The 24,403-nt window shown below is 38.4% G+C and overlaps 2 protein-coding genes across 6 annotated transcripts in view; one reads left to right on the forward strand and one right to left on the reverse strand.

Moving 5' to 3' along the window:
* Window positions 1-24,403, forward strand: part of PDE12 (phosphodiesterase 12) — a 508,182-nt gene that overhangs the window by 261,344 nt on the left and 222,435 nt on the right. The window lies entirely within an intron of this gene.
* The window catches only part of DNAH12 (dynein axonemal heavy chain 12), a 248,319-nt gene that overhangs the window by 13,571 nt on the left and 210,345 nt on the right, over window positions 1-24,403 (reverse strand). For all 5 annotated transcript variants that reach the window (XM_050781109.1, XM_050781106.1, XM_050781108.1 and 2 more), the window contains 8 exons: window positions 19,310-19,468; window positions 18,996-19,140; window positions 14,178-14,328; window positions 13,723-13,976; window positions 13,037-13,177; window positions 5,178-5,315; window positions 1,302-1,535; window positions 254-442 (listed from right to left, as the gene is read on the reverse strand). In XM_050781109.1, coding sequence (XP_050637066.1) covers window positions 254-442; window positions 1,302-1,535; window positions 5,178-5,315; window positions 13,037-13,177; window positions 13,723-13,976; window positions 14,178-14,328; window positions 18,996-19,140; window positions 19,310-19,468 — 1,411 coding nt within the window. The remainder of the gene's footprint in view (window positions 1-253; window positions 443-1,301; window positions 1,536-5,177; window positions 5,316-13,036; window positions 13,178-13,722; window positions 13,977-14,177; window positions 14,329-18,995; window positions 19,141-19,309; window positions 19,469-24,403) is intronic.

Genomic DNA, 24,403 nt, shown 5'->3' on the forward strand with positions numbered 1-24,403 from the left:
ACCACAGTTACTAAGAACTTATTATATGCCAGGCATTTTATAAGCCACTTTAAATTCATGATCTCTTTAATGTTCTCAAAAAGCTTTAAAAAATTGGTAGTAGTATCACCATTTAACAGATTTGGAGACTAATGCTTAGAGAGGCAAAGTTCTTCCTCAAGATCACAATGCTAGTACATGGAGTTTTCAGATTGTCATTTCAGTATCATTTTTTATTTATATTTTAAGTAACATATTTTAAGCTAAGCATTACCTTGTTGAGGATATCTTTGGCAATTTCTAACAGAATCTGGTCAGTGCTTCCCGCGGCTCCTGTCTGTTTGGAGCCTCCCTGGGTGAGGAGCAAAGACTCGAAGAGGGTTTTTGTTTGTTGAAGATCCTTGGAGATATCAACATTTTCATGTAATCCAAATATCTCAGGGTGTTGAGTAAATGGAAGTTTCTACCAGAAAGCAAATTAAGCATGCATCATATTTTCCGTGGATACTGAAAGGGATGATCAGGATACGCTAGTCCAAAATATGCTACTTTGGCATGGGGGTTATGTGAGCTGAAGGCAATTAAGAATCAACAGATCCAGAAAGAGGTCTCCGCCCTCCCCTCATCTGTCTAAAAGTAGGGCATCAATTTCCCATTTTGACTTGTGGCATACATTGCCTCTTTCTTGTACCAGGATGAAGAGAATGACCCTTCTCACTGGAGACAGAACTGGCACTGAGACGAGTCTGTATAAACAGACCTCACTCAAAATAGTCCTTATCTTCCACTAGTTTCCCCCATATATTTCCTAATCACTTTCCCATGATGTATTGCCCCTAGAACTCTAAACCCCCTTTCCTTTACCTAGTCATGTCTCTACAATTTACCCGCCTCTGTTGAAATGGTAAATGCCCAAGTACAACTGCACTGTTTGGTTTGCACTCCTTTTCTGCAAAGCTCCTGTGCACATAAAAATGTTAACATTAGTACAAACTGTACTGCCTCTTCTCCTGCTGATTTGTTTTTTGTCAGTTTGATTGGCAGGCCCTGGCACTGAACATAAGAGGGCAAAGTTTTTCCTTTTCTACAATACATGAATTCATAAGGCAGACATGTGCAGACCAAAAAATGGTTAAAAACCAACATCGAATAACAGAATACTCAAAATTTTTCTAATTTTCAGTAATTACTAGAAAAAGGTTATTAAAAGTTGATAAAACCATAATACTTGTCTAAACCTATACATTAGAGAAGAACATTTCACCATTTGCTGTTAGAAAAATCACACATTAATCTAACCTTATTTTCGGTGACATCATTACCTTAATGAATTCAATGTAGTCCTCATAAGTGCCTTTAGGAGGTGCAAAATAGTTTCCACTGGGAGAAAACTTATAATGAGGGTTTTCAACTATGGACAGATTATAAAAGTCAGCCAGCATGGTTAATAGGAGACGTCTGTCCCAATCGTCTGTCACTCTTCCTCCATAATTACACTCCCCAGTCAGGTAAGATATAGCTTCAAATGGAACTGTATCATATTCATTGATAAATAACTGAAGCAAAGGAAAAACGAAAAAAGAAAAACCTTGAAGTATTTCGCTTCATTTCTATTTTAAGTATGTATCTATCTATCTAGAAAGGGGGTTGAAAGAATTATCATGAGTTGTCTTTGGGTAGCTAAGATTGTTAGTTTTTTTGTTGGACAGAGTCTTGCTCTGTCGCCCAGGCTGGAGTGCAGTGGCATGATCTCAGCTCACTGCAACCTCTGCTTCCTGGGTCCAAGCAATTCTCCTGCCTCAGCCTCCCAAGTAGCTGGAATTACAGGAGTGTGCCACCACGCCCGGCTAATTTTTTGTGTTTTTAGTAGAGACAGGGCTTCACCATGTTGGCCAGTCTGGTCTTGAACTCCTGACCTCAAGTGATCCACCTGCCTCAGCCTCCCAAAGGGCTGGGATTACAGGCATGAGCCACTGCACCTGGCTGATAGCATTTTACCTTAAATTGCTTGTCTGTGTTTCTAATTTTTTCTGAAATAAAGACATACTGCTTCTGTAATGAGAAAAACATTTAACAAAAAAAGATGACATGGAAATTACCAAGTATTTTTCATATGAATTTGGATAAACCTTGTTTTATGGTACTCGCTATCAACTGGGGTTAATTTTGTCGCCCAGGTTACATTTGGCAATGTCTGGAGATAACTTAGATGGTCACAACTGTGGTGGGGGCTGGGGTGTTACTGGCATCTATTGGGTAGAGGCCTGGGCTGCTGCTAGACAATACACAGGAGAGCTGCCCACAGCAAAGAACTATCTGGCCCAAAATGCCAGTCATGCCAAGGCTGAGAACCAGGTGCCTGGTTTAGGACACTTTTCACAATGTGATTAAAAACAAAGCAATTTCAAACTTTAGTACAAGAGCATAAATCACACACTATGACACAGTTCCACTGGTAAACAATGCATAGAATTTCTAGTTTCCTTATTGTTGTAATAATAGTAATAAAAACTATCATTTGCATAGTTTTTATATTGTCTTATTCACCTCTCAATAACTCTGTGGAGTAGGAAACAGTCTGGTGAATGTGAAGTAATATGAAGGCCTGAATTTATTTCTTCCAGTTCCAGATCCCATACTTTTTCTAATATACAGGAATTTTTTATAGTATGTGTATTGAGACGGTATAAGTTGTGGGTTGAGAGCTTTTCCTGCCCCTGAAGTTTACTTAATAGTGCAGGAATTATAGCAGAAATTATGCACAGTTGAGAAAAAAATATTTCTAAATTCTCTAGAACCAAGTTGAAAGAAGGCTTAATCCTTTAAGATGCCCACGTTTTGAAGAGTAAGAGAAGTGTCAAGAGACATGAAAGGGGACTGAGAAAGAGGGAAGGTCGTTGTTTTGGGAAATGAATTATTTGCAAAAAGAGGAAAGTTTCTCCCTGTCTCTTCTTTGGGGGAAGGGAAGGATGCGTTCAACTGGGTCCTTTCCCTCCCAAAACTGAAGGAAGAGACTTCACGAGAATTTAATGTTAAATTTGTGGCATATGCAAGAAGTGGAGACCAACAGCTCATTCTCCGGCTGTGTATCCACTTAGCCATCAGTTTTCTGATTTGCCTTTTGAAGAGAGGCAGCCTGCTCATACCAGGTGAAGATGGCTTAAGGATTAATCCTCAATCATCTTTCCAATTTCTGAAGAAAGGAAACATAGACCCAGCCAATGCTGGCAGTTTCCAATGTTGGGGCTAGAAAGGTTGATGATATCAGAGGCTGTAGGCTGGGGCTTGGCCAGAAGATGATTGATTATATGCAGTATGATGGTTTTGGCAAAATGTTCCTCAAGCTTAGGCTGTACCAACTAATTGGTCTAAAAAACCAATGTTTAAAATCAATGTCATTTCATCATGCAGTTACAATTCCATAAGCACCAATCTCAACAACTGTTACAAGGATTTTCAAACGGACATTTTTATTCCAGTTAAGGTTTCTGCCCTGAAATTTTTTTAAAGACTTGATAAAATATCAACTATTTCTATACAAATTATGTGTTAACAATTTTTATTTTAAAGGTTGGTATAAATGTGATTAAATGCTTATAGCCTTACAAAAACCTACCTGACTGAAATCTAATAGCACCAATTAATTAGACTTTATCAATGCTTCTCTTTTCCCTTCATTAGGTCCTATTTCAAAAAGGCCTCTCAGAACAGCAAAAGAGCAGGAAAATATTAATATTCTGTGTTTGTGTGAGAGGCCAGCTACTCACTTTCCCAAGCTCTCTTACAGCTGAAGCCTATGCCTGTGACCTGGGCTTGGCTACTCAGATACATCCACCTTAAACTAAGTAGGGGATTAAGGTACAGAGAAGCAAGAACAGCTATTGTGGCTCATGCCTGTAACCCAGCACTTTGGGAGGCCGAGGTGGGAGGATCGCTTGAGACCAGGAGTTTGAGATAAGCCTGGGCAATGCAGCAAGACCCTGTCTCTACAAAATATGTCAAAAAAAAAAAAAAAAACCAAAAAACAAAAAACACCTACAAGGGGCTGGGCATAGTGGCTCATGCCTGTAATCTCAGCACTTTGGGAGGCTGAGGTGGGTGGATTGCCTGAGCTCAGGAGTTTGAGACAAGCCTGGGCAACATGGCATAACCCCATTTCTACTAAAAAATACAAAAAATTAGCCGAGCATGGTGGCACACACCTGTAGTCCCAGCTACTTGGGAGGCTGAAGCATAAGAATCACTTGAACTGGGAGGCGCAGGTTGCAGTAAGCAGAGATCATGCCACTGCACTCCAGCCTGGATGACAGAGTGAAACTCTGTCTCCAAACAAACTTATCTGGGAATGGTGGCCTGTGCCTGTAGTCCCAGTTACTCCAGAGGCTGAGGCAAGAGGATTGCTTGAGCCCAGGAGTTCAAGGCTGTAGTGAGCTATGATTACATCACTGCACTCTAGCCCGGGCAACAGAGCGAGACTCCATCTCAAAAACAAACAAACAAACAAACAAACAAAAAAATCAGTAACACCAAAGAATCTCTTTGAATGTGGTCATGACAGCAGAGGCCTGCAGTAGACTAGAGTCTATGTGGCAGCCATGCAAGCTCTGGGGTCTAATATTCAACAAGGGTAGAGATGCTGCCTTACCAGACACAGAGTGATTTTGGATTTGACTCTGGATGCCTCTTCTCTGAGCTTGGCTCTCCAGCTGTCTTGGTGATACTTTGAGCTACCCAATATCCTTTCAATAAATTATTTTTCTGCTGAAAGTATACAAGCTGTTTCTGTTGATAGAGCTAAGCTGTAGAACTGACCAAGTGGAGGAAAGTAGAGGATAGTGAGGACATATGTTAAGGCAACACTGACGATGGCACTGCACAAATACAAAGAACCAGGGTCCTCGATGACAACACTGTGATGTTGCTGAATCAACCAAACCCAGAGCATGTCCTTCTTCTGCACCTCTTTATTATGTGAGTAATGAGTTTCATTGTGGTTTAAGCCAGTTTGAATCAGATTTCCCATTACTTGCAGCAGGAAGAATCCAGATAGATATAGTGTTTCATAAGCCATAGTTATTACCATCTACCCACCTGTTAGTGATGCTGGGAGAAGTGAATCAGTTATTCCAAGCAAAAGACTTGCCTAGGGCCTGATAAATAGTGATCCTTCATGAATGTTAATTTCTTGTTAGTTTTACCTGCAGTTGTCGGATACTGATGCGCAAGTCAGATTCATTAAATCCATATGGAATATTCCAACCAAGAGGACCAAATTTCTTTCTCTCTTGCACAAGGGCATGAAAAAAACAAACTCCAAACAGTAACTTCTCCCAGGCCTTTAATATAAAAAGTACACAAGAAAAAAATTCTCGTCAGATTCCATCAGTAAAATGAGAGGAATAAATGATCTTTCTCATTACAAGATTATGTGATCACGTATCTCTACAAACTTCTATTTTAAAAAAATCCTATCTAAAATAATACTTACTATAAATAGTATTCATCTTATGATTTAATTCAAATCTCCAAAGCTGGACAAACCATAGTAATATTAAGCCTTGTTAAAATGCAAAAATGGTATCATTTTACCAAAGCATTGACTAATAATACTTCGGTATTACTCGTAGATATTTACAACTTCAATACTTAAATGTTATTCTGTAAACTTGCTGGCATATGCTTGAGACTAAGTTCAGGGGAGTGATTAACCATTATAACATGAATACATCCCAGTATGTCATTCATGACTTTGTAACTTTCCATTTGAAAATCATTTTTGAAACCATTGTTTATTTCATCTGCTTTTGTGGCATCCTCATGTATGTGATATGCATGTCGCGTGGGCTTCTCACAAAATCTGTGTCAGTGTTCCAGAGGATGGTCGCCCAACTCTTTAAGGTCTCCCCAAGTAAATTTCAAGTATGATACACAGCATGTATTTTAATTTAGAACATTTCAAACATAGCTCCAAATCCAGTGAAAATCCATCCAGCTATTTTCATACAATGCAGTGGTAGACATTATTCTTTAATATTAGAAGGCAAGTACACTACGCTTTACTGTGTAGATATGTTTTTGAAATGTTGTAAGTACTTCAAAGCATATTTTAAATATACTAGATGAATGCTGTGGTGAAACATTTCATAGGGGAAGAAACTTTAGCAATAAGAACAAATATCTAATTTACATATATTTTCTACATATTTTTAAATAGTGGGTTTTCTTAAGGCTGGAACCATCCTTAAAGTTTTGGAAAATTGAATGATCACATTTGTTTCTGTCTTTGGACTTTACTTAGACTGGGTTCCTCCAAAAGTAGACCTTGAGAGAAAGACGAGGGTGAAGGTGGGTGTATGTGAGAAGTGATCCCAGGAAGCAGGAGAGGAGTAGGGAAAGAAAGGCAGAGAAAGAGAAAAAGTCAGTATCAGGAAGAATTATGGAAGTTGTTGCCGTGATGAGGACTCAGTTCTGCTGGGACAAGTGGTCCCTGAAGAGTTGAAGGTTATCCCTGGAGTTGATAATTTCTCCACATTTTTGGTCTATGCTTGTGTGTCTACAGGCCAAGAAGGCTCCTGTTGCATCAGAGAAATCTTGAGGAAAGAAAACAGAAAGATGCATACTTGAGATAAGGTGCTGTAGCCTATGAAGAGTCTGAACTCACAAAGAACTATCTTCTACAGTTGTGGCTGAAATTAGATACGGACTGAAGAGCTGTGACAAAGGACATCAGTGTAGTTTGTCACAGTCCTGTTATCTAGATATTTTAAAAACCAGATATTCTTTAAAAAGCTTTTAAACATTAAAACATAATTTCTTTAAAAATAATGCCTTTCTTTTTTTTTTATGCTTGTTTTTGATTAAGCCAAGGGGGCAGTAGGATGCTGCCTTCTCTGCCTAAAGATGATACCACTGACCTGCCATCAGTGAGGGTATGCATTTTAGTTTGTTTTCTATGATGTGATGCTGTTTTGTGTTGACTTATTCAAACTCCTTAGCAAGGCATGTAAAGACTTCCAGTCTTGACCCAATATTCCTTCCCATTCTTATTTCCTACCAGTTTAGCCAAAATGAGGTCCTTATTGCTCTTTCAACAACCTTGTTATAATAGTTGTACATATTAAACTTACTTCTTGTTCCTACTTCAAATATCACTTCTTCCATGAAACTTTTTTTCGATTCAGCCAAGCAGAGTTAATCACACACAAATGGAAAGAGTGAGATGTCCTGGGTACCAAATCCCACCTCCAACAATGGGCTGAGCTGTATGACTGATATCGTTTGGTTCTGTGTCCCCACCTAAATCTCATCTCAATTTGTAATCTCCACTTATCAAGGGAGGGACCTGTAATCCCTGCCTGTTGAGGGAGGGAGGTGACTTGATCATGGGGGCAGCTTCCCCCATACTGTTCTTGTGATAGTGAGTTCTCATGAGATCTGATGGTTTTATAAGCATTTGGAAGTTCTTCCTTTGCTGTTCTCTCTCCTGCCGCCTTGTGAAGAAGGTGCTTGCTTCCCCTTCACCTTCCACCATGATTGTAAGTTTCCCTAGGCTTCTCCAGCCATGTGGAATTGTGAGTCAATTAAACCTCTTCCCTTTATAAATTACCCAGTCTCGGTATTTCTTTATAGCAGTGTAAGAACAGACTAATTCAATGACCTCAATAATTTATTTAATTCATTTGAGCTTCAGTTTCCTTATTTAACAAATAGGTGTGTGAAAATGATACCTATATTAGAGGACTGTTGCAAGGCTTATATAGTTAAACTAACTGAAATCTGCTGATGGTCAATAAATGTTTGCCCCTTTCCTCCCTTCCTTTCTTTGTCCTCCTTTAGTTCATAACACTATCATGGCTGTTGAGCGCAGTGGTTGCTAACTTAGTTGAACATGCAAATTTGTTTGTTTACATCATATATGTTTTAGTAATTTTCATTTTATTGTGGTAAAACATTTAACATGAAATCTACCGTCTTAAATTTTTAAGTGTACAATATAGTATTGTTAACTATAAGGACAATGTTGTACAGCGAATCTCCAGAATTTATTCACCTTGCATAATTGAAACACTATTCTCATTAATAAGCAACTCCCTATTTCCCCCTCCCACAGCCCTGGGAAACCACCTTCTGATTCTATGAGTTTGACTATTTTTGATACCTTATATAAGTGGAATCATACAGCATTTCTCTTTCTGTGACTGGCTTAGTTCACTTAGGATAATGTCTTCAAGTTTTATCCATGTTGTCATATATGGCAGTGTTTTCTTCTTTTCTAAGGCTGAATAATATTTTACAAATGGGCATTTAGGATGTTTCCACATATTGGCTATTGTGAATAGTGCTGCAATGAACATTGGCCTGCTAATATCTCTTAGAGATCCTGATTTCAATTTTTTTTGGATACTCAGAAGTGAGACTGCTGGATATGTTCTGTTTTTAATTTTTTGAGAGTCTCCATACTGTTTTCGTTAATGACTGCACCACTTTGCATTACCACCAACAGTGTAAGAAGGCTCCAATGTTGTCCTTGCTAATACATGTTGTTTTTTGTTTTTTGATAATAGCCATCCCAGAAGGTGTGAGATGATATCTCAGTGTGGTTTTGATTTGTATTTCCCTGCTGACTAGTGACATTGAGCATTTTCTCATATATCTGTTGGCCATTTGTACGTCTTCTTTGGAGAAATGTCTATTCAAATCTTTAGCCCATTTTTAATCTGGTTATTCTTTGTTTTTTGTTGTTGTTATTGAGGTGTTCCATATATTTTTTGGAAATTAATCCCTTATCTAACATATGGTTTGCAAATAATTTCTCCCATTCCTTAGGTTGGCTTTTCACTTTGTTGATCATTTCCTTTGCTCTGTAGAAGCTTTTTAGTTTGATTTGATCCTACTTTGTTTTTGTTGCCTGTGCTTTTGGTGTGATATCTATGAAATTATTGCTAAGATCAATGTTATGAAGCTTTCCTTCTAAGTGTTCTTCCAGAAGTTTCACAGTTTCAAATCTTACATTTAAGTCTTTAATCCATTTTGAGTTGATTTTTATGTATAGTGTAAGATATGAGTTAAATTTCATTCTTTTGCATGTGGATATGCAGTTTTCTCAATACCAGTTGTTGAAGAGACTATACTTCTCCCATTGTATATTCTTGGCACCTGTATCAAAGATCAGTTGACCTTATATGTGTAGATTGATTTCTGGGCTCTCTATTCTTTTCCAGTGGTCTGTATGTCTGACTTTATGCTAGTACAGGTTGAGCATCCTAAACCCAAAAACCAAAAATCCAAAATGCTCCAAAATCCAAAAGTTTTTGAGTACCAACATGATGCTCAAAGGAAATGCTCATTAGAGCATTTCAGGTTTTGTATTTTTGTATTTGGAATGTTAACTGGTAAGTGCAATGCAAATATTCCAAAATTTTTTTAAAAATCCCAAGCATTCAGATAAGGAATACTTAACCTGTACCATATTGTTTTAATCACTGTAGCTTTGTATTATATTTTGAAATCAGGAAGTATGATGCCTCTAGCTTTGTTTTTTCTCAACATTGATTTGTCTATTTAAGATCTTTTGTGGTTCTATATGAATTTTAGAGTTTTTTTTCTATTTCTGTAAAAAAAACCAAGTCATTGGGATTTTGATAGGGATTGCTAAATTAAATCTGTAGATCACTTTGGTTACTTTGCGCATTTTAATAATATTAAGTCTTCCAATCCATGAACATGGGATATTTTTCCTTGTTTGTGTCTTACTTTAACTTACTGCATCAATGTTTTATAGTTTTCAGTGTATACATCTTTTACCTCCTCAGTTGAATTTATTCCTAAGTATTTTATTGTTTTTGGTACTATTATAAATGGGATTGTTTTCCTAATTTCCATTTCATATAGTTTGTTGTTGGTGTACAGAAATGCAACTAATTTTTATATGTTGATTTTGTACCCTACAACTTTACTGAATTCATTGATTAGCTCTAACAGGTTTTTCTTGTGTGGAGTTTTGTGGTTTTCTATATGTATAAGATCACATCATCTGCAAACAAGGACAATTTCACTTTTTCTGCTTTGATTTGGATACCTCCTGTTTCTTTTTCTTGCCTAATTGTTCTGTCTAGGACTTCCAGTCTAGACAGAAGTAGGAAGAGTGGGCTTCCATGCCTTGTTTCTGATCTTACAGGAAAAACTTTCAGTTTTTCCATGGTTGAGTATAAGTTGTGGTATTTTCATATTGTCTTTTATTATGTTGAGGTAATCTTCTTCTATTCCTCATTTGTTAAGAGTTGTTTTTGTTTTGTTTTGTTTTGTTTTGTTTCTTCCTGAGATGGAGTCATGCTCTGTTGCTCAGGCTGGAGTGCAGTGGCACGATCTCAGCTCACTGCACCCTCCACCTCATGGGCTCAAGCAATTCTCCTGCCTCCTCCCGAGTAACTGGGATTATAGCCACACACCACCACACCCGGCTAATTTTTTTTTTTTTTTTTTTTTTGTATTTTTAGTAGAGACAGGGTTTCACTATGTTGGCTTGGCTGGTCTCAAACTCCTGATCTCAAGTGATCCTCCTACCTCAGTCTCCCAAAGTGCTGGGATTACAGGGATGAGCCACCATGCCCAGCTGAGAGTTTATATTATAAACAAGCATTGAATTTTGTTGGATGCTTTTTCTGCATCTAGTGAGATGATCATGTGATTTTTATCCTTCTTCTGTTAATGTGTATTACATTAATTGATTTTTATAAGTTGAATCATTTTAGCATCCCAGGGGATAAATCCCGCTTGGCCATGGTGTATATATGATATGCTATATTTATGCTTGTTCTTGAGCCTTACTTCAAAGTTAGTGAATCAGAATTCCAGAAGTGTGGCACTGACATCTGTAGCTTTAACAAGTCCCCCAGGTTTGTGGGAATTACAGTTGAGCTTGCCTTCCATAGGTTTCCTTTGACTAAAATGTCAGCTCCATAAATATAGGAATTTTTACATGTTTTTATATATTTATATGTTCATTGCCATATTACCAGTTCCTATAAGAATGCCTTGCACCTAGTAGGTACTCAATAAATATTTGCTGAATAAATAAGTGAAGATACAGAAATGTATCCCTACCCTTAAGGAGAATAAAGTGAGTACAGGTGACAGACCTATAGACCGACAACGAACGTCTTATCATTGCTAGGTAATTCAAATGCCAAGATATCAACAACCTGTGATTTAAAAGATCATATTTACTTTTAATGGCCAAATGATGATAGTTCAAATTGTTGCTGGCCTAATTGTCAGAAATTAGCCTTATCAAAAGGCATTCCAGCTATTTCTGGAAGCCTCAGTGGAATTTCACATATGTCTACAAACCAGTCACCTGCAGAAACTGGAAGGCAATGGTTTTCAAAGTGTGATTCCAGGACCAGTCACATCAACATCACCAGGGAATTTGTTAGAACTATAAATTCTTAAGCCCCACCCCAGATCCACTGAATTAGAGACTCTGGGGATGGGACCCAGCAAGATGTGTTTGAACAAGCCCTCTAGGAGAATTGGATGCATATTGAGAACCTACGTCACAGGGCATTTACATTCTTTTACTTCTCTTACCCCAGCTTTCATTTGTTTGTACTACCAGAGAAGTTGCTTGGTGAAGCCTTATCTATTACCACTGTTCATCACAAAAATAATGATACATGGCAAGGATACTGACTTCAGATATCCCAACAAATCCCAATACTTAGTTGCTTGCTCAATGTTGTAATACACGAGGAATGAGAATGCTTCTTCTCTAACTTAGCACCATTTTTATTTGAATAATCTGAGTCCCAGACTAACTCTGCTTGAGCTTAGAATCTTTCAAAGTTTCTCTTCTCTCTTGCCCTCTCTCTTTTAATTGCAGGAGCTCAAACTCTGGATGGGGGTCAGACACCATACTATCTTCTCCATTCTACTAAGCTCCTTTCTCAATAAAACCACAAAATATCCTCTCTTGTTCTAAGATTTGCAAACAAAATCTTAGAACTAGGGTACACAGAAAGTATCATTAAGCAGAGGGAAAATACCTGACTTTCAAAGAATTTACTATTTTACCTTCAGTATCATTTTTTCTAGCTTAAACACGCAAATATGATAAACAGTACATGTTGGGGTGAGGGCAGGGGATGATTTTCCCTCAGTAACGTTTCCTTTCATGTGCCCAGTTAGTAACGTAACACGCTGGACTTTTCTCCATTCTTGTACTTACTTGCTGCAGGAGAAGGGAGTGACCTACCTGACTGGTAAATTTGGGGAAAATTAACCAGATATGCTCGGCCCAGCTTCTGTCTTTTCTTTCTTAGAAGTGAGCTTCTTACAGGGACCTGGGTTTTCCTTTACTCTTCTGGGTGGATAAATTTGCTTAATTTTAGGGTTCTGTAATATGAAACCCATTTGTTCACAGATATAAGCTATATCTTCCAATCTAGCCTATATCAATAATTAAGCTTATGCTTTGGTTACCATACATTTATACTTTTCCCTGTTTCTCAGTTGGTAAGAATTTAGGCAGGGAAATGAGTACTTTGTACTGGGATCCTTAAAGTCCCCAGTACTGTAAACAAACTGTTTTAGGTGGATATATGGAAAAGCACTATTAACATGCTTAACATTATTACTAGAATTTAAGTTCCATCAAGGCAGATTTCTTTGTGTGTCTATTTTGTTCTCATTGCTTTATATCTACACTACCTAGGAGAGGGCCCAGCACACACACTTGTTTAAAAAGAATAAACAATGGGAAAATAGATTTCTACTCTCGGGTCCTAATCAAAAACATTATTGGGCTTTGGCTTACAAACTAAGATTCATTCATTCAACAAGTATTTATTTCAATGTCTACTATGTGGGAAGTGGAACACAAACTATATTGAATAAAATGGTGAACAAGATAAGTACAATTTTTGTCTTGTTAGGAAATGCTTAAAGTTTTAAAAACATTAAATAAAAATTTTATAAAAGCATTATTAAATAAAATTTTACACTTCCATATTTGATCACTATAAAACACATTTTAAAAGTTCTAAAAGATGAATATTACCAGTTCCTTCCCACGGCATCCCTTGAAAAACTCAGGATCAGAAACTGGATCAGTGAGATACGATTGAAGGAGATTCAGCCGAAGACCCGTGGGAGGTTCATTAGTCATTTTTACTCCATTCTGTAGAATTGTTACTGGGAACTAAGACAAAATAAATGGAGAGCATCATACAAGATAGCAAGTGGAGGCTCTAAAAGTGCATATACAAGTGGCTTAAAAAACAGGCATAATGGAGGACTCCAGAAATATTTAAAAACCTCTTAAGGTTAAGCATCTAAGGCTTGATTAAGATATGCAGACAGCTGGCCAGGCATGGTGGTGCACGCCTGAAATTCCAGCACTTTGGGAGGCTGAGGCGGGTGGATCACCTATGGTCAGGAGTTCTAGACCAGGCTGGCCGACATGGTAAAACCCCGTTTCTACTTAAAAATACTAAAATTAGCCAAGCATGGTGGCATGCGTTACTAGTGGCATGAGCTACTACATGGTGGCATAATCCCAGCTACTAGGGAGGCTAAGGCAGGAGAATCGCTTGAACCTGGGAGGCAAAGGTTGCGGTGAGCCGAGATTGCGCCACTGCACTCCAGCCTGGGAGACAGTGAGACTCCGTCTCAAAACAAACAAAACAAACAAGATATACAGATAGCTAAGTAAACGTACTGAACTGTACAAGGAAATAAACATACTTTTGGAGATGGATAGCTTGTCAGCCAAAGCCTAAAGGATGAGTTACAGGTTTCAGAGGTAAAATCTTCACATATTTTTTCCAACATGGGCATCCAGGAGACTGCAAGGTGGCAATTCTGTAGGCACACCCAAGTTCCTTCTTCTATTGCTGCTTTAATCATTTTTGCTGCAATTGGTCCTTGTCCCTGTCCCAGTGAAATAGCTTGAAACTTATTTCCAGACATAGATTTATCATTTGCAAATTTCAGCAGGCCTATGAGAGGCACAAAAAAATAGTCACACTACTTACTCTAAAATTATAAAAAAGTGCCTTATGTATAGCTGTTTTATCATGAAAAATTCTAGTTACATTTCTCTGTAAATATTGGATTTACTAACTGATTTATAATCATATAAGAAATGAGTATTGAACAAGATTTATAATTTCTTAAAAGTTTACAGTGTATGCACTTACTGGCCATAGGATCTGCTCCTGGAGATAGAACAAAAATTAAGGGAATGGTGCAATTTGAATCCAAGTAACTCTTTGTCAAATCAAATGGTGGAGGCTCTACAAACTTTTTCCCTAGTTTGTCAGTTACATAGTTTGTTATAGCTGGGGTTATCTGTTGAAGAGAAAAGATATGATCTTTAGAGCAACTTTTATTTCACATAACAGATTTGATTATTACTGAAAAATAACAAAGAATACAATTTGAGTCTAAGGGTCAAAAAAAGCATGTAGCATCACAGACAAAGCACTAATTTCTCTAATAAATAAAAACTATATACATTTATAGGAGAAGACTAATTATCCAAAAGAAAAATGGGCAAAGGAGATGAACTGCTTAGAGAAAATGAAGTATAAATTGATCCTAAACATATGAGGGATGCTCAATGTCACTCATTATAGCAGAGATTGCATATTGTCCCACTTATTTGTCTCTGTTTGGTATTAGAACCCCAGGTTTTCCTGGCATTTCTTGCAGGTAATGTGGCCATGTGACTAAGTTTTGGCCAGAGAGATAGAAGTAGAAATTATGTATGGATCTTCCAGATTATATTTTAAGGAAGCTATTTGCCTTCAACATTTTCTTCTCTTTTCAACAGTGTTCACAAGCCAGCTTCCATTTTGCTGATGAGGACCACACTGTAAGCATGAAAGAACCTGAGTTTCTGGGTGATCTCAGGAGCCAAGCTTCCCTGTCAGCCCTTAATCATTTGCCTCTGAGCTGTTAGGAGACAGAGAAATTAACTTCTATTTTATTTAAGCCACTGTACTTTAGGTCCCTTTGTTACAGCAGCTTCATTTATACTCTAATACTTATAATAATAAGAAGAAAAATACAAATTATAACTATACTTAGATACCATTTTTAACCTATTGAATTGTTATATAAATGAGTCAAAGATGGCCTGTGAGACCATGATATCCTGATATTTGGTCAAATAGCAGTCTACATGTTGCTGTGAAGGTATTTTTGGATGAGATTAATATTCAAATTAGTAGATTTGGAGTAAAGCAGATTGCCCTCCATAATATGGTGGGCCGCATACAATCAGTTGAAAGCCTTAAGAAAGAAAAAAGCCTGATTTCTCCTGAGAAAGAGGACCTTTTGCCAGCAAACTGCCTTTGGACTCGAGTTACAACATCAACTCCTCCTTGAGTTTCCAGCCTGCCAGCTTACTGTGCAAATTCACCAGCTTCCACAATCACACCAGCCAATTCCTTTCAGAAAATCCAATCAATCGATCAATCAATTCCCCTCCCCTTTTGTTTTATTTCTGGAGAACAGAGGGAAAGAAGTAGAAGACCTGAATAATATAGGCGTTAATTACATTTAGTTTAACTCAATTCAATTCAACTTAATTCACAGACATTTGTTGAGCTTCTACCATCTGCCAGACATTGCTCTAAATCCTGGTGATATAGAGCAAAATAATATATGAGTCTTGACCTCAAGAAGCTCATAGTCTAGTGGGAGGTCCTAAAACATAAGCAGACAATTATTGTACATTCTAATGGGTTAAGTGCTATGGTATATAAGCACAGGCTTCCAGACATGGCAGACGAAGCAAAAACCCTACACGTGGTATTGAAACAATATCTCTACTGCCCATCAGGGAGCCATTCTGTAAAGTGAAAATAGGCAGGTGTTCCCAGATACAAAGCTATTAAGTCTTCACCATGAACAAGGGAGGCTACTGGTGATAATGAATAAAGCATTGTTTAGGGGCTCCAGGGACTTAAAGGGACTCTCTAGTGAGAGCAGAACAAACATACACAGACACATATGCACACACAACTAACTATCTGGGAAGAATGAGGTGAGTATTAACAATGTACAAAGGTCTTTGGGAGTCAGGGTAAGGGGTAAAACATATAGGCCTCTGTTTAAATCTACTCAGAGACAGAGCATTAGATAATGTTCCTTGTGAGACTTTACTAAAACTGTAAATTTTTTTTTTTTTTTAAAGAAGGAAGAAACGAAGGGACTATTGCAATCACTTTCAACACCTTCATATTTTTCATGGTGTAGGTGAAGTGACTTACTGGTAAAGATTCTTTCCTCAAACAAACCTTCGTTAGACAGGCTTCTCTGAGCCCTTTTTTCTATGAGGACTGTCTTCAAGAGCCCAGTTGTAGCAAGAATCCTGCTAGCCAGTTTAGTGAGAGTCCCCCACCCTCTCCATCTGATCATCCTCCATATCTGGTCAAATTCCTCATACCCTGCCATCACCCAGGTGGTGTCTCATCACCCTGGCCTGCTTTCAGCACGAATTCTGTTAGGTCAGTGTAGCAAGAATTCCCCCTATCCTTGATGTCTCTTCTTAGTAATTTCCCCCCACCCTGCTCCTTGACTATAAATCCCCAACTGTCTCTGCTGTATTTGGAACTAAGCCTGAGCTCTCTTTCCTACTGTGATAATCTTGAACAAAGTCTTCCTTACTGCTTTAACATTTGTCATGAATAATTTTTTTTAACATTACTCAAAGTTTAAACTAGATGTATGAACATGGTTTTTTGTTTTCTATTACAAAATTATCCTTTTGTAATACTATGATCACCTTTCTTAAATTTGTGAAAACTGGTATCAACCTACTTATCTTACCTTTAGAAAGATTTCTGTGCATGTTTGAACTAATAAAATTGTGACATGTACAAAATTTTCTGCCATCTTCTACTTTCAGCTATGATGTGGTTATAGGGATTGGATTTACCCTACCACCACAAACAACTTAAAAAACAGGCACAATTAATGAAACAACCATTTTTGCATAGGGGGCAATAGGTGGTGTACGACTGTGATCACTGAGAAAAAGAAAACAAAGTGAACGCTATTCTCTCAGCTTTCTTCTTGGAGGTATGCTAGACTGTGGAACAGGGAGAGTGACTAAGGCAGAGCAATGCAGTGATGCTGAGTTGGGAAAACAAGAAAAAGACTACAAAGGGGCCAAGGCTGCTGAAATTGCAGAGTTCTAATTAGGATAGAACTGCCCAGGAAGAGTTCAGAAATCTACTCACAGTACCTCTGAATCCTTGCTGAACACTATGGTGTGTATGCATGAGACCAAGCAAAGAGCGTCTGAGGAGCTGTAACCAGGAGATCTGGGGAGCTACCACTCTTCATGAAGGTTGTGACTCATTCAGCTTCCCAAAAGCCATAGAGAGTCCTTAGTGATCGCCTGGAGCATTCAGTAAAGGCCCCAGACAGGTGGCACTTTAGTAGAGCTAAATTAATGCATTGAATAAAGGCTATTCTAGACCAGTCCTAACAAATCTTAAACAATATTTGAAAGGAACAATTCAAACTTCAGTAATTTAACTACATAACCACAGAGGTTGACAAACTTTCTATAGAAGGCCAGATAGGAAATATTTTAGGTTTTGTGGGACATATACAGGTTCTGTTGCATGATTTTTAAAATTATTTTTTATGAGACAGAGTCTCTCTCTGTCACCCAGGCTGGAGTGCAATGGTTTGATCTCGTATCACTGCAACCTCTACCTCCCAGGTTCAAGAGATTCTCTTGCCTCAGCCTCCCCAGCTCAAACTGCTGACCTCGTGATCTATCTGCCTCAGCCTCCCAAAGTGCTGGGATTACAGGCATGAGCCACCGTGCCTGGACGCATGTTCTTTTTAAGGCAACCTTTTTTTTTTTTTTTTTTTGGAGACGGAGTCTTGCTCTGTTGCCCAGGCTATAGTGCAGTGGTGTGATCTCTGCTCACTGCAACCCCCGCCTTCCCAGTTCAAGTGATTCTCCTTCCTCAGCCTCCTGAGTAGCTGAGACTACATGCATGCACCACTATGCCTGGCTAATTTTTGTATTTTTGGTAGTGACAGGGTTTCACCATCTTGGCCAGACTGGTCTTGAACTCCTGACTTCAAGTGATCTGTCCTCCTCGGCCTCCCAAAGTGCTGGGATTACAGGCATGAGCCACTGTGCCCAGCCAAAACTACTCTTTAAAAATATAAAAAACATTCTCAGTTCATGGGCCAGGCCAAAGAGGTCATGGGGCTGGATTTGTCCCACAGGTGTTTGTTGACCCCTCATCTAGCAGGACAGAACTCAACAATCTTTATAGGAAAATGAAATTAACTCATCAACAATGTGATATTCACAATGCCCAATATCCAATCAAACATTATTAGACATGCCAAGAAGCAGGAAAACATGTATAACTAAAAGTAAAATCAGTCAATAGAAATAGATCCAGAAATTATGGAATTATTAGTCAGTAATTTAAAAACAGTTCTTATAACTGTGTCCAACTATTTAGAAGAAAATATTAGCAGATTAAAAAGAGAAATAGGATACAGAAAAAGAACCAAACAAATTTTTTAGAGATGAAATATACAATTACTAAAATTTAAAAATTAATCGAATGGGATTTGTAGCAGATTAGACAATACAAAAGAAGAAATCAACAAATGTAAAGACAGCAACAGAAACTACCCAAACTGACGCAAGGAGATACCAAGGCTTGAAAAATAATTAACAAAGTATCAGTTACATTATATTACATTACATGGCATCATATTAAGCAATCTAATGTATATGCAGTTGAAATCCTGGGTGGGGTGAAATAATATTTGAAGAAATAATAACCAAAAACATTCCCAAACTGAGGAAAACAGTAATCCCACAGATCCAAATCCAAGGAGCTCAACAAACTGTAAGCTGGATAATCAATCTGAGAGTTAAAGAATCAAATAACAGTAATTTTAAGCCTAGTACTTCATAAATGGCAAATTATCTGGGTTCCAAATAGAACACATTGGTCTTTTACCTTATCGGGTCTTAAACACCGAAGAATTATTATTTTCTGTAGTTCCTTTAGGTTCTTATCCATTGGTGCTGGAAATTTAGCATTATGTGGCTCTTTACTGTCATAGATTTTCCGCCATTCATCTATATGTTCACAAAAATGTTGCCTAATAGAAAAAAGCTTAAGAATTATTCTTTTTATTGGGAAAAACTTAAAAGAGATTGTTGAACAAGGAGTAGAAACCAGACAGCTATAGGACCATTTAAAAATCACTAGATTGAAGAACAAGTTTACCTATTGCCATTCAGTGATAAATCATCAAATTTAACAGTTACCTGAGCCCTCTGAAGGCAGGAAATTCACTTGCACGACAAATTTCCTCCCAGCTTTTGTCCTGTAGCCAAGTTGGATCAGGATTTTTCTCAGCACTTTTAAGACTTACCCCTCCAGTTAAAAGAAACATCAGTTCCTGGTATTCAATCTCTTTCCTTGCCCTGTATTCCCAAAATAAGGACTGTTATACAATTGTTGGTTTTAAAATTGAATATCAATTTCTGCTTTTATAATCTGGATAGAATAACTTAGACTGTACTTACCCACCTGCTGTAAACAACTAGAAAACTGGACAAAATTAATGAAACAACTGTTTTTTGAAATTGTACAATAGCCAGTGCAGGACTGTGGCCTCTGAGAGAAGAGAGATGAATAAGGTGACCCCTGTTCCTCAGCGGTGTGCCTAGAGGCACTTTCTAGACTACAGAACAGGGAGGTGTGATCAGAATCAGAGCTTTGCAGTATTGCTGAGTTGAGGAAACCAGCATTAAGTTCTCCTCAACAGTATCGCTGAGTTGAGGACATCAGCATTAGGGAAAGCTTAGGTGCTGGAGTTTGTGAGCAGAGGAGGAAGAGGAATGGAAAAGGTGAATGAACATCTTAAACATCTACAGAGGTGCTCTCTTGGTTCTACTGATAAATACAGCCAGGCATTGCTCATAGAATTCTTAGTCACACATTTTAAGAAGTGCGTTGTTAGGTGATTTCATCATTGTGTGAACACCATAACGTGTACTTACACAAATCTAGATGGTGTATATGGTATAGCCTGTTGTTCCTAGGCTATAAATCTGTACAGCATGTTACTGTACTGAATGCAGTACACAGCTGTAACATAATGGCATGTATTCATGTATCTAAACATAGAAAAGAACAGTAAAAATATGGCATTATTATAATCTTATGGAACCACCATTGCATATGCACTTTGTTGCTGACTGAAATATTGTAATGTGGCACATGACTGTACTAAGGCATGCATCAGTAAGGTAAAATTCTAGGAAGCCAGCAAAAGAACATCTAACGGGCTATAAACTAAATAGCTCCCAGAGATCACACAAGACTAGGAAATATAAGTTCTTGCCAACCAGAGTTGAGTCCTTGTTCAACACCAGAGGAATTCAGGTCTCCTTAGTAGTGAAGCTAACATAGCCTTAGAGTAAAGGTTACTCTAAAACTACTATAAGAAAGTTTAAATACAAGTTGTCTTTTTTTTATTTTTTTATTTTTTTTATTTTTTTATTTTTTTAAGAGATGGGGTCTTGCTCTGTCATCCAGCCTGGAAGTGCAGTGGTACAATCATAGTTCACTGCAGCCTCAAACTTCTGAGCTTAAGCAATCCTCCTGGCTTAGCCTTCTGAGTAGCTGAGATTAGAGGTGTGGGCCACTGCACCTAGCATAAGTCTTGAAAAGATCAAACTAACCCAGTAGTAATTTAACTACCTGAAAAGTGAAGTCTAAAGCTCTTTAAAGGAATACAAAATTTCCAGCATTTACCAATATAAAATTCATAACATCCATAACCAGGAAAAAAATTGGTCTTAGATGTAGATGTAGAAGTGAAAGAGACAATTCAACTAGCCAATGAGAATGTTAAAATAGTTATTATAAACATGCCAAAGGAGTTAAAGCAAAGCATGAACATAATAGAAGAAATAGGCAATATTAAATAGACCAAACACAACTCCTAAAAATAAAAATACATAATCTGTTACAGGAATAGAAAAAAAAACCTAAAGATACAAATATAAAAATTGAGATATTTACTTATTTATTTTCCAGATGTATAGATATTGAAAAGATTCATTACAAGTAGACCTACACTACAAGATATCTTAGGGGAAGTTTCAGATAGTTGGAACTCTGGATCAACACCAAAGAATAAAGAACAACAGAAATGGTAACTTTGTGGGTAAACATAAAATATTTTTAAAAAAATCATTAATATTTAAGTGTCTGTAAAAGATAATGTCAGGAATTTGGAAGTCATCACTCACATCCTCACAATAAGAAAAAAGCTGAACAAACTGAAAATCAGCAACTTTTCTTAGATGCATCAGAGAACTGAGGTCATACAGCTAACTCACTACCTCCTAACTGGGAAGAGACGGATAAATACAGAGAATCCTAAATTACTTGAGCAGAAGCTCAGGTTATTATCAATAATAACCTTGAATGTAAACAAATTAAATCCCCCAATTAAAATATATAAACTGGCAAACTGAATAAAGAATACCCAACTATATGCTGCCTACATGAAACTCACCTCACCTGAAAAGACAGAGACTGACAGTAACAGGATGAAAAGAGATATTCCACACCAACGAAAACCAAAAGGAAGCAGGAGTATCTATATTTACATCAGAAAAAACAGACTTTAAGTTAAAAAGTACAAAGAGACAAATAATAATATTATATAATAATAAGGGGATCAATTCAGCAAGAGAATATAACAACTGTAAAAATACATGCACCTGGCCAGGCGCGGTAGCTCACGCCTGTAATCCCAGCACTTTAGGAGGCCGTGGGCAGGAGGACTGCTTGAGCCCAGGAGCTCCAGACCAGCCTGGGTCACATAGGGAGACCCTCTATTTTAATAATAATATTTTAAAATCTATTTTATTATTTTTTTTATTTTTATTTTATTTTATTTTTTTTTGAGACAGAGTCTAGCTCTGTTGCCCAGGCTGGAGTGCAGTGGCCGGATCTCAGCTCACTGCAAGCTTCGCCTCTCGGGTTCACGCCATTCTCCTGCCTCAGCCTCCCGAGTAGCTGGGACTACAGGCGCCCGCCACCTCGCCCGGCTAGTTTTTTGTATTTTTTAGTAGAGACGGGGTTTCACCGTGTTAGCCAGGATGGTCTCGATCTCCTGACCTCGTGATCTGCCCATCTCGGCCTCCCAAACTGCTGGGATTACAGGCTTGAGCCACCGCGCCCGGCCAATAACATTTTTTTAAAAGAGAAAACTTTTCAGCCAGGCACGGTGGCTTACAACTGTAATCCCAGCACTTTGGTGTGGGCAGCAAGCCACCCAGGTACTGAGGCAAGAGACCGAGGGCACGAGCTGTTCCAGTATAATAAAATATATAAAATAACAAGTTATACTAGATATAGATCATAGATATGATTATATACAAGTATCACTAATCATTACTTTGTAGTAATTACTCTTTATTCCAATATTATAATAATTCTTGCTCTACAATCATAACCTAGGAAAAACCAGGCCATACAGAGATAGGAGCTGAAGGGATATGGTGAAAAGGGACCAGAAGACAAGAGTGTGAGCCTTCTGTTATGCCCAGACAGGGCCACCAGAGGGCTCCTTGGTCTAGCGGTAATGCCAGCGTCTGGGAAGACGCCCGTTACCAAGCAGACCGTGGTCTAGCAGTAGCATCAGTGCCAAGGAAAAGTACCCGCTACTTAGCAGACTGGGAAAGGGAGTCTCCCTTTCCCCGGGGGAGTTTAGAGAAGACTCTACTCCACCACCTCTTGTGGAGGGCCTGACATCAGTCACGCCCGCCTGCAGTTGTCTGGAGGCCTGAACATCTCCCTGTGATGCTGTGCTTCAGCGGTCACACTCCTGGTCCACTTTCATGTTCCTGTATACCTGGCTCTGCCTTCTAGGTAGCAGTAGCAGAATTAGTGAAAGTATTAAAAGTCTCTGAAATGCAGAAATAATGGCATAAGCTGTCTCTCCTCTCTCTCTCTCTCTCTTCTCTCTCTCTCTCTGCCTTGGCTGCCAAACAGGGAAGGGGCCCTGTCCAGTGAACACGTGACACACATGATCTTACCTATCATTGGAGATGGCTCACACTCCTTACCCTGTCCCCTTGTTTTGTATCCAATAAATAAGAGCGCAGCCTAGCATTTGGGGCCACTACTGGTCTCCATGTCTTGGTGGTCCCCTGGGCCTAACTGTCTTTTCTTTTATCTCTTTATCTTGTGTCTTTATTTCTATGATCTCTCATCTCGGCACACGGGGAGAAAAACCCACAGACCCTGTAGGGCTGGTCCTTACACTTTGGGAGGCGAAGGTGGGCAGATTACCTGAGGTCGGGAGTTCGGGACCAGCCTGACCAACATGGAGAAACTCTGTTTCTACTAAAAATAGAAAATTAGCCGGGCATGGTGATGCATGCCTATAATCCCAGCTACTTGGGAGGCTGAGGCAGGAGAACCACTTGAACCTGGGAGGCAGATGTTGTGGTGAACCAAGATTGTGCAATTGCACTCCAGCCTGGGCAAGAAGAGTGAAACTCTGTCTCAAAAAACAACAACAACAAAAACAAAAACAAAAACCAACACCAGAGCACCTAGATATATAAAGCAAATATTATTAGATCTAAAGGTAGAGGTAGACCCCAATACAATAAGCTGGAGACTTTAACACCCCACTCTAGGCAGAAAGTCAACAAAAAAACTGCAAATTTAAACTGTACCATAGACCGAAGAGACCTAAAAGACATTTACAGAACAATTCACAGTAGTTGCAGACTACACATTCTCTTCATCAGCACATAAAACATTCTCCAGGATTGGCCATACGTTAGGACACAAAAAAGAAACCTTAAAAGATTGTTTTAATTGAAGTAATACCAAGTATCTTATCTGACCACAATGGAATAAAAGTATACATCAGTAACAAGAGGAACACTCAGAACTATACAAATACATGAAAACTAAACAACATGCTCCTGAGCAACCAATTGATTTAAAAAAAGAAATTAAGAGGGAAAGTAAAAAATATCTCACCCCTGTAATCCTAGCACTTTCGGAGAATGAGGCAGGCAGACTGCTTGAGCCCAGGGGTTCAAGACCAATCAGGGCAACATAGCAAAACCTTGTCTCTACAAAAAAAAAAAAAAGCAGAAAAAATTAGCCAAGTGTGGTGGCATATGCCTGCAGTCCCAGCTACTCGGGAGGCTGATGTAGGAGGATTGCTTGAGCCCAGGAGGTTGAAACCACAGTGAGCTGTGATCATGCCATTGCACTCCAGCCTGGGGGACAGAGTGACACCCTGTCTCAAAAATAAAAATTCCCTGAAGCAAATGAAAATAGAAACACAGCATACCAAAATGTATGGGACACAACAA

Source organism: Macaca thibetana, chromosome 2 (assembly GCF_024542745.1).
Source record: "Macaca thibetana thibetana isolate TM-01 chromosome 2, ASM2454274v1, whole genome shotgun sequence".
In the NCBI taxonomy this organism is placed as follows: domain Eukaryota; kingdom Metazoa; phylum Chordata; class Mammalia; order Primates; family Cercopithecidae; genus Macaca; species Macaca thibetana.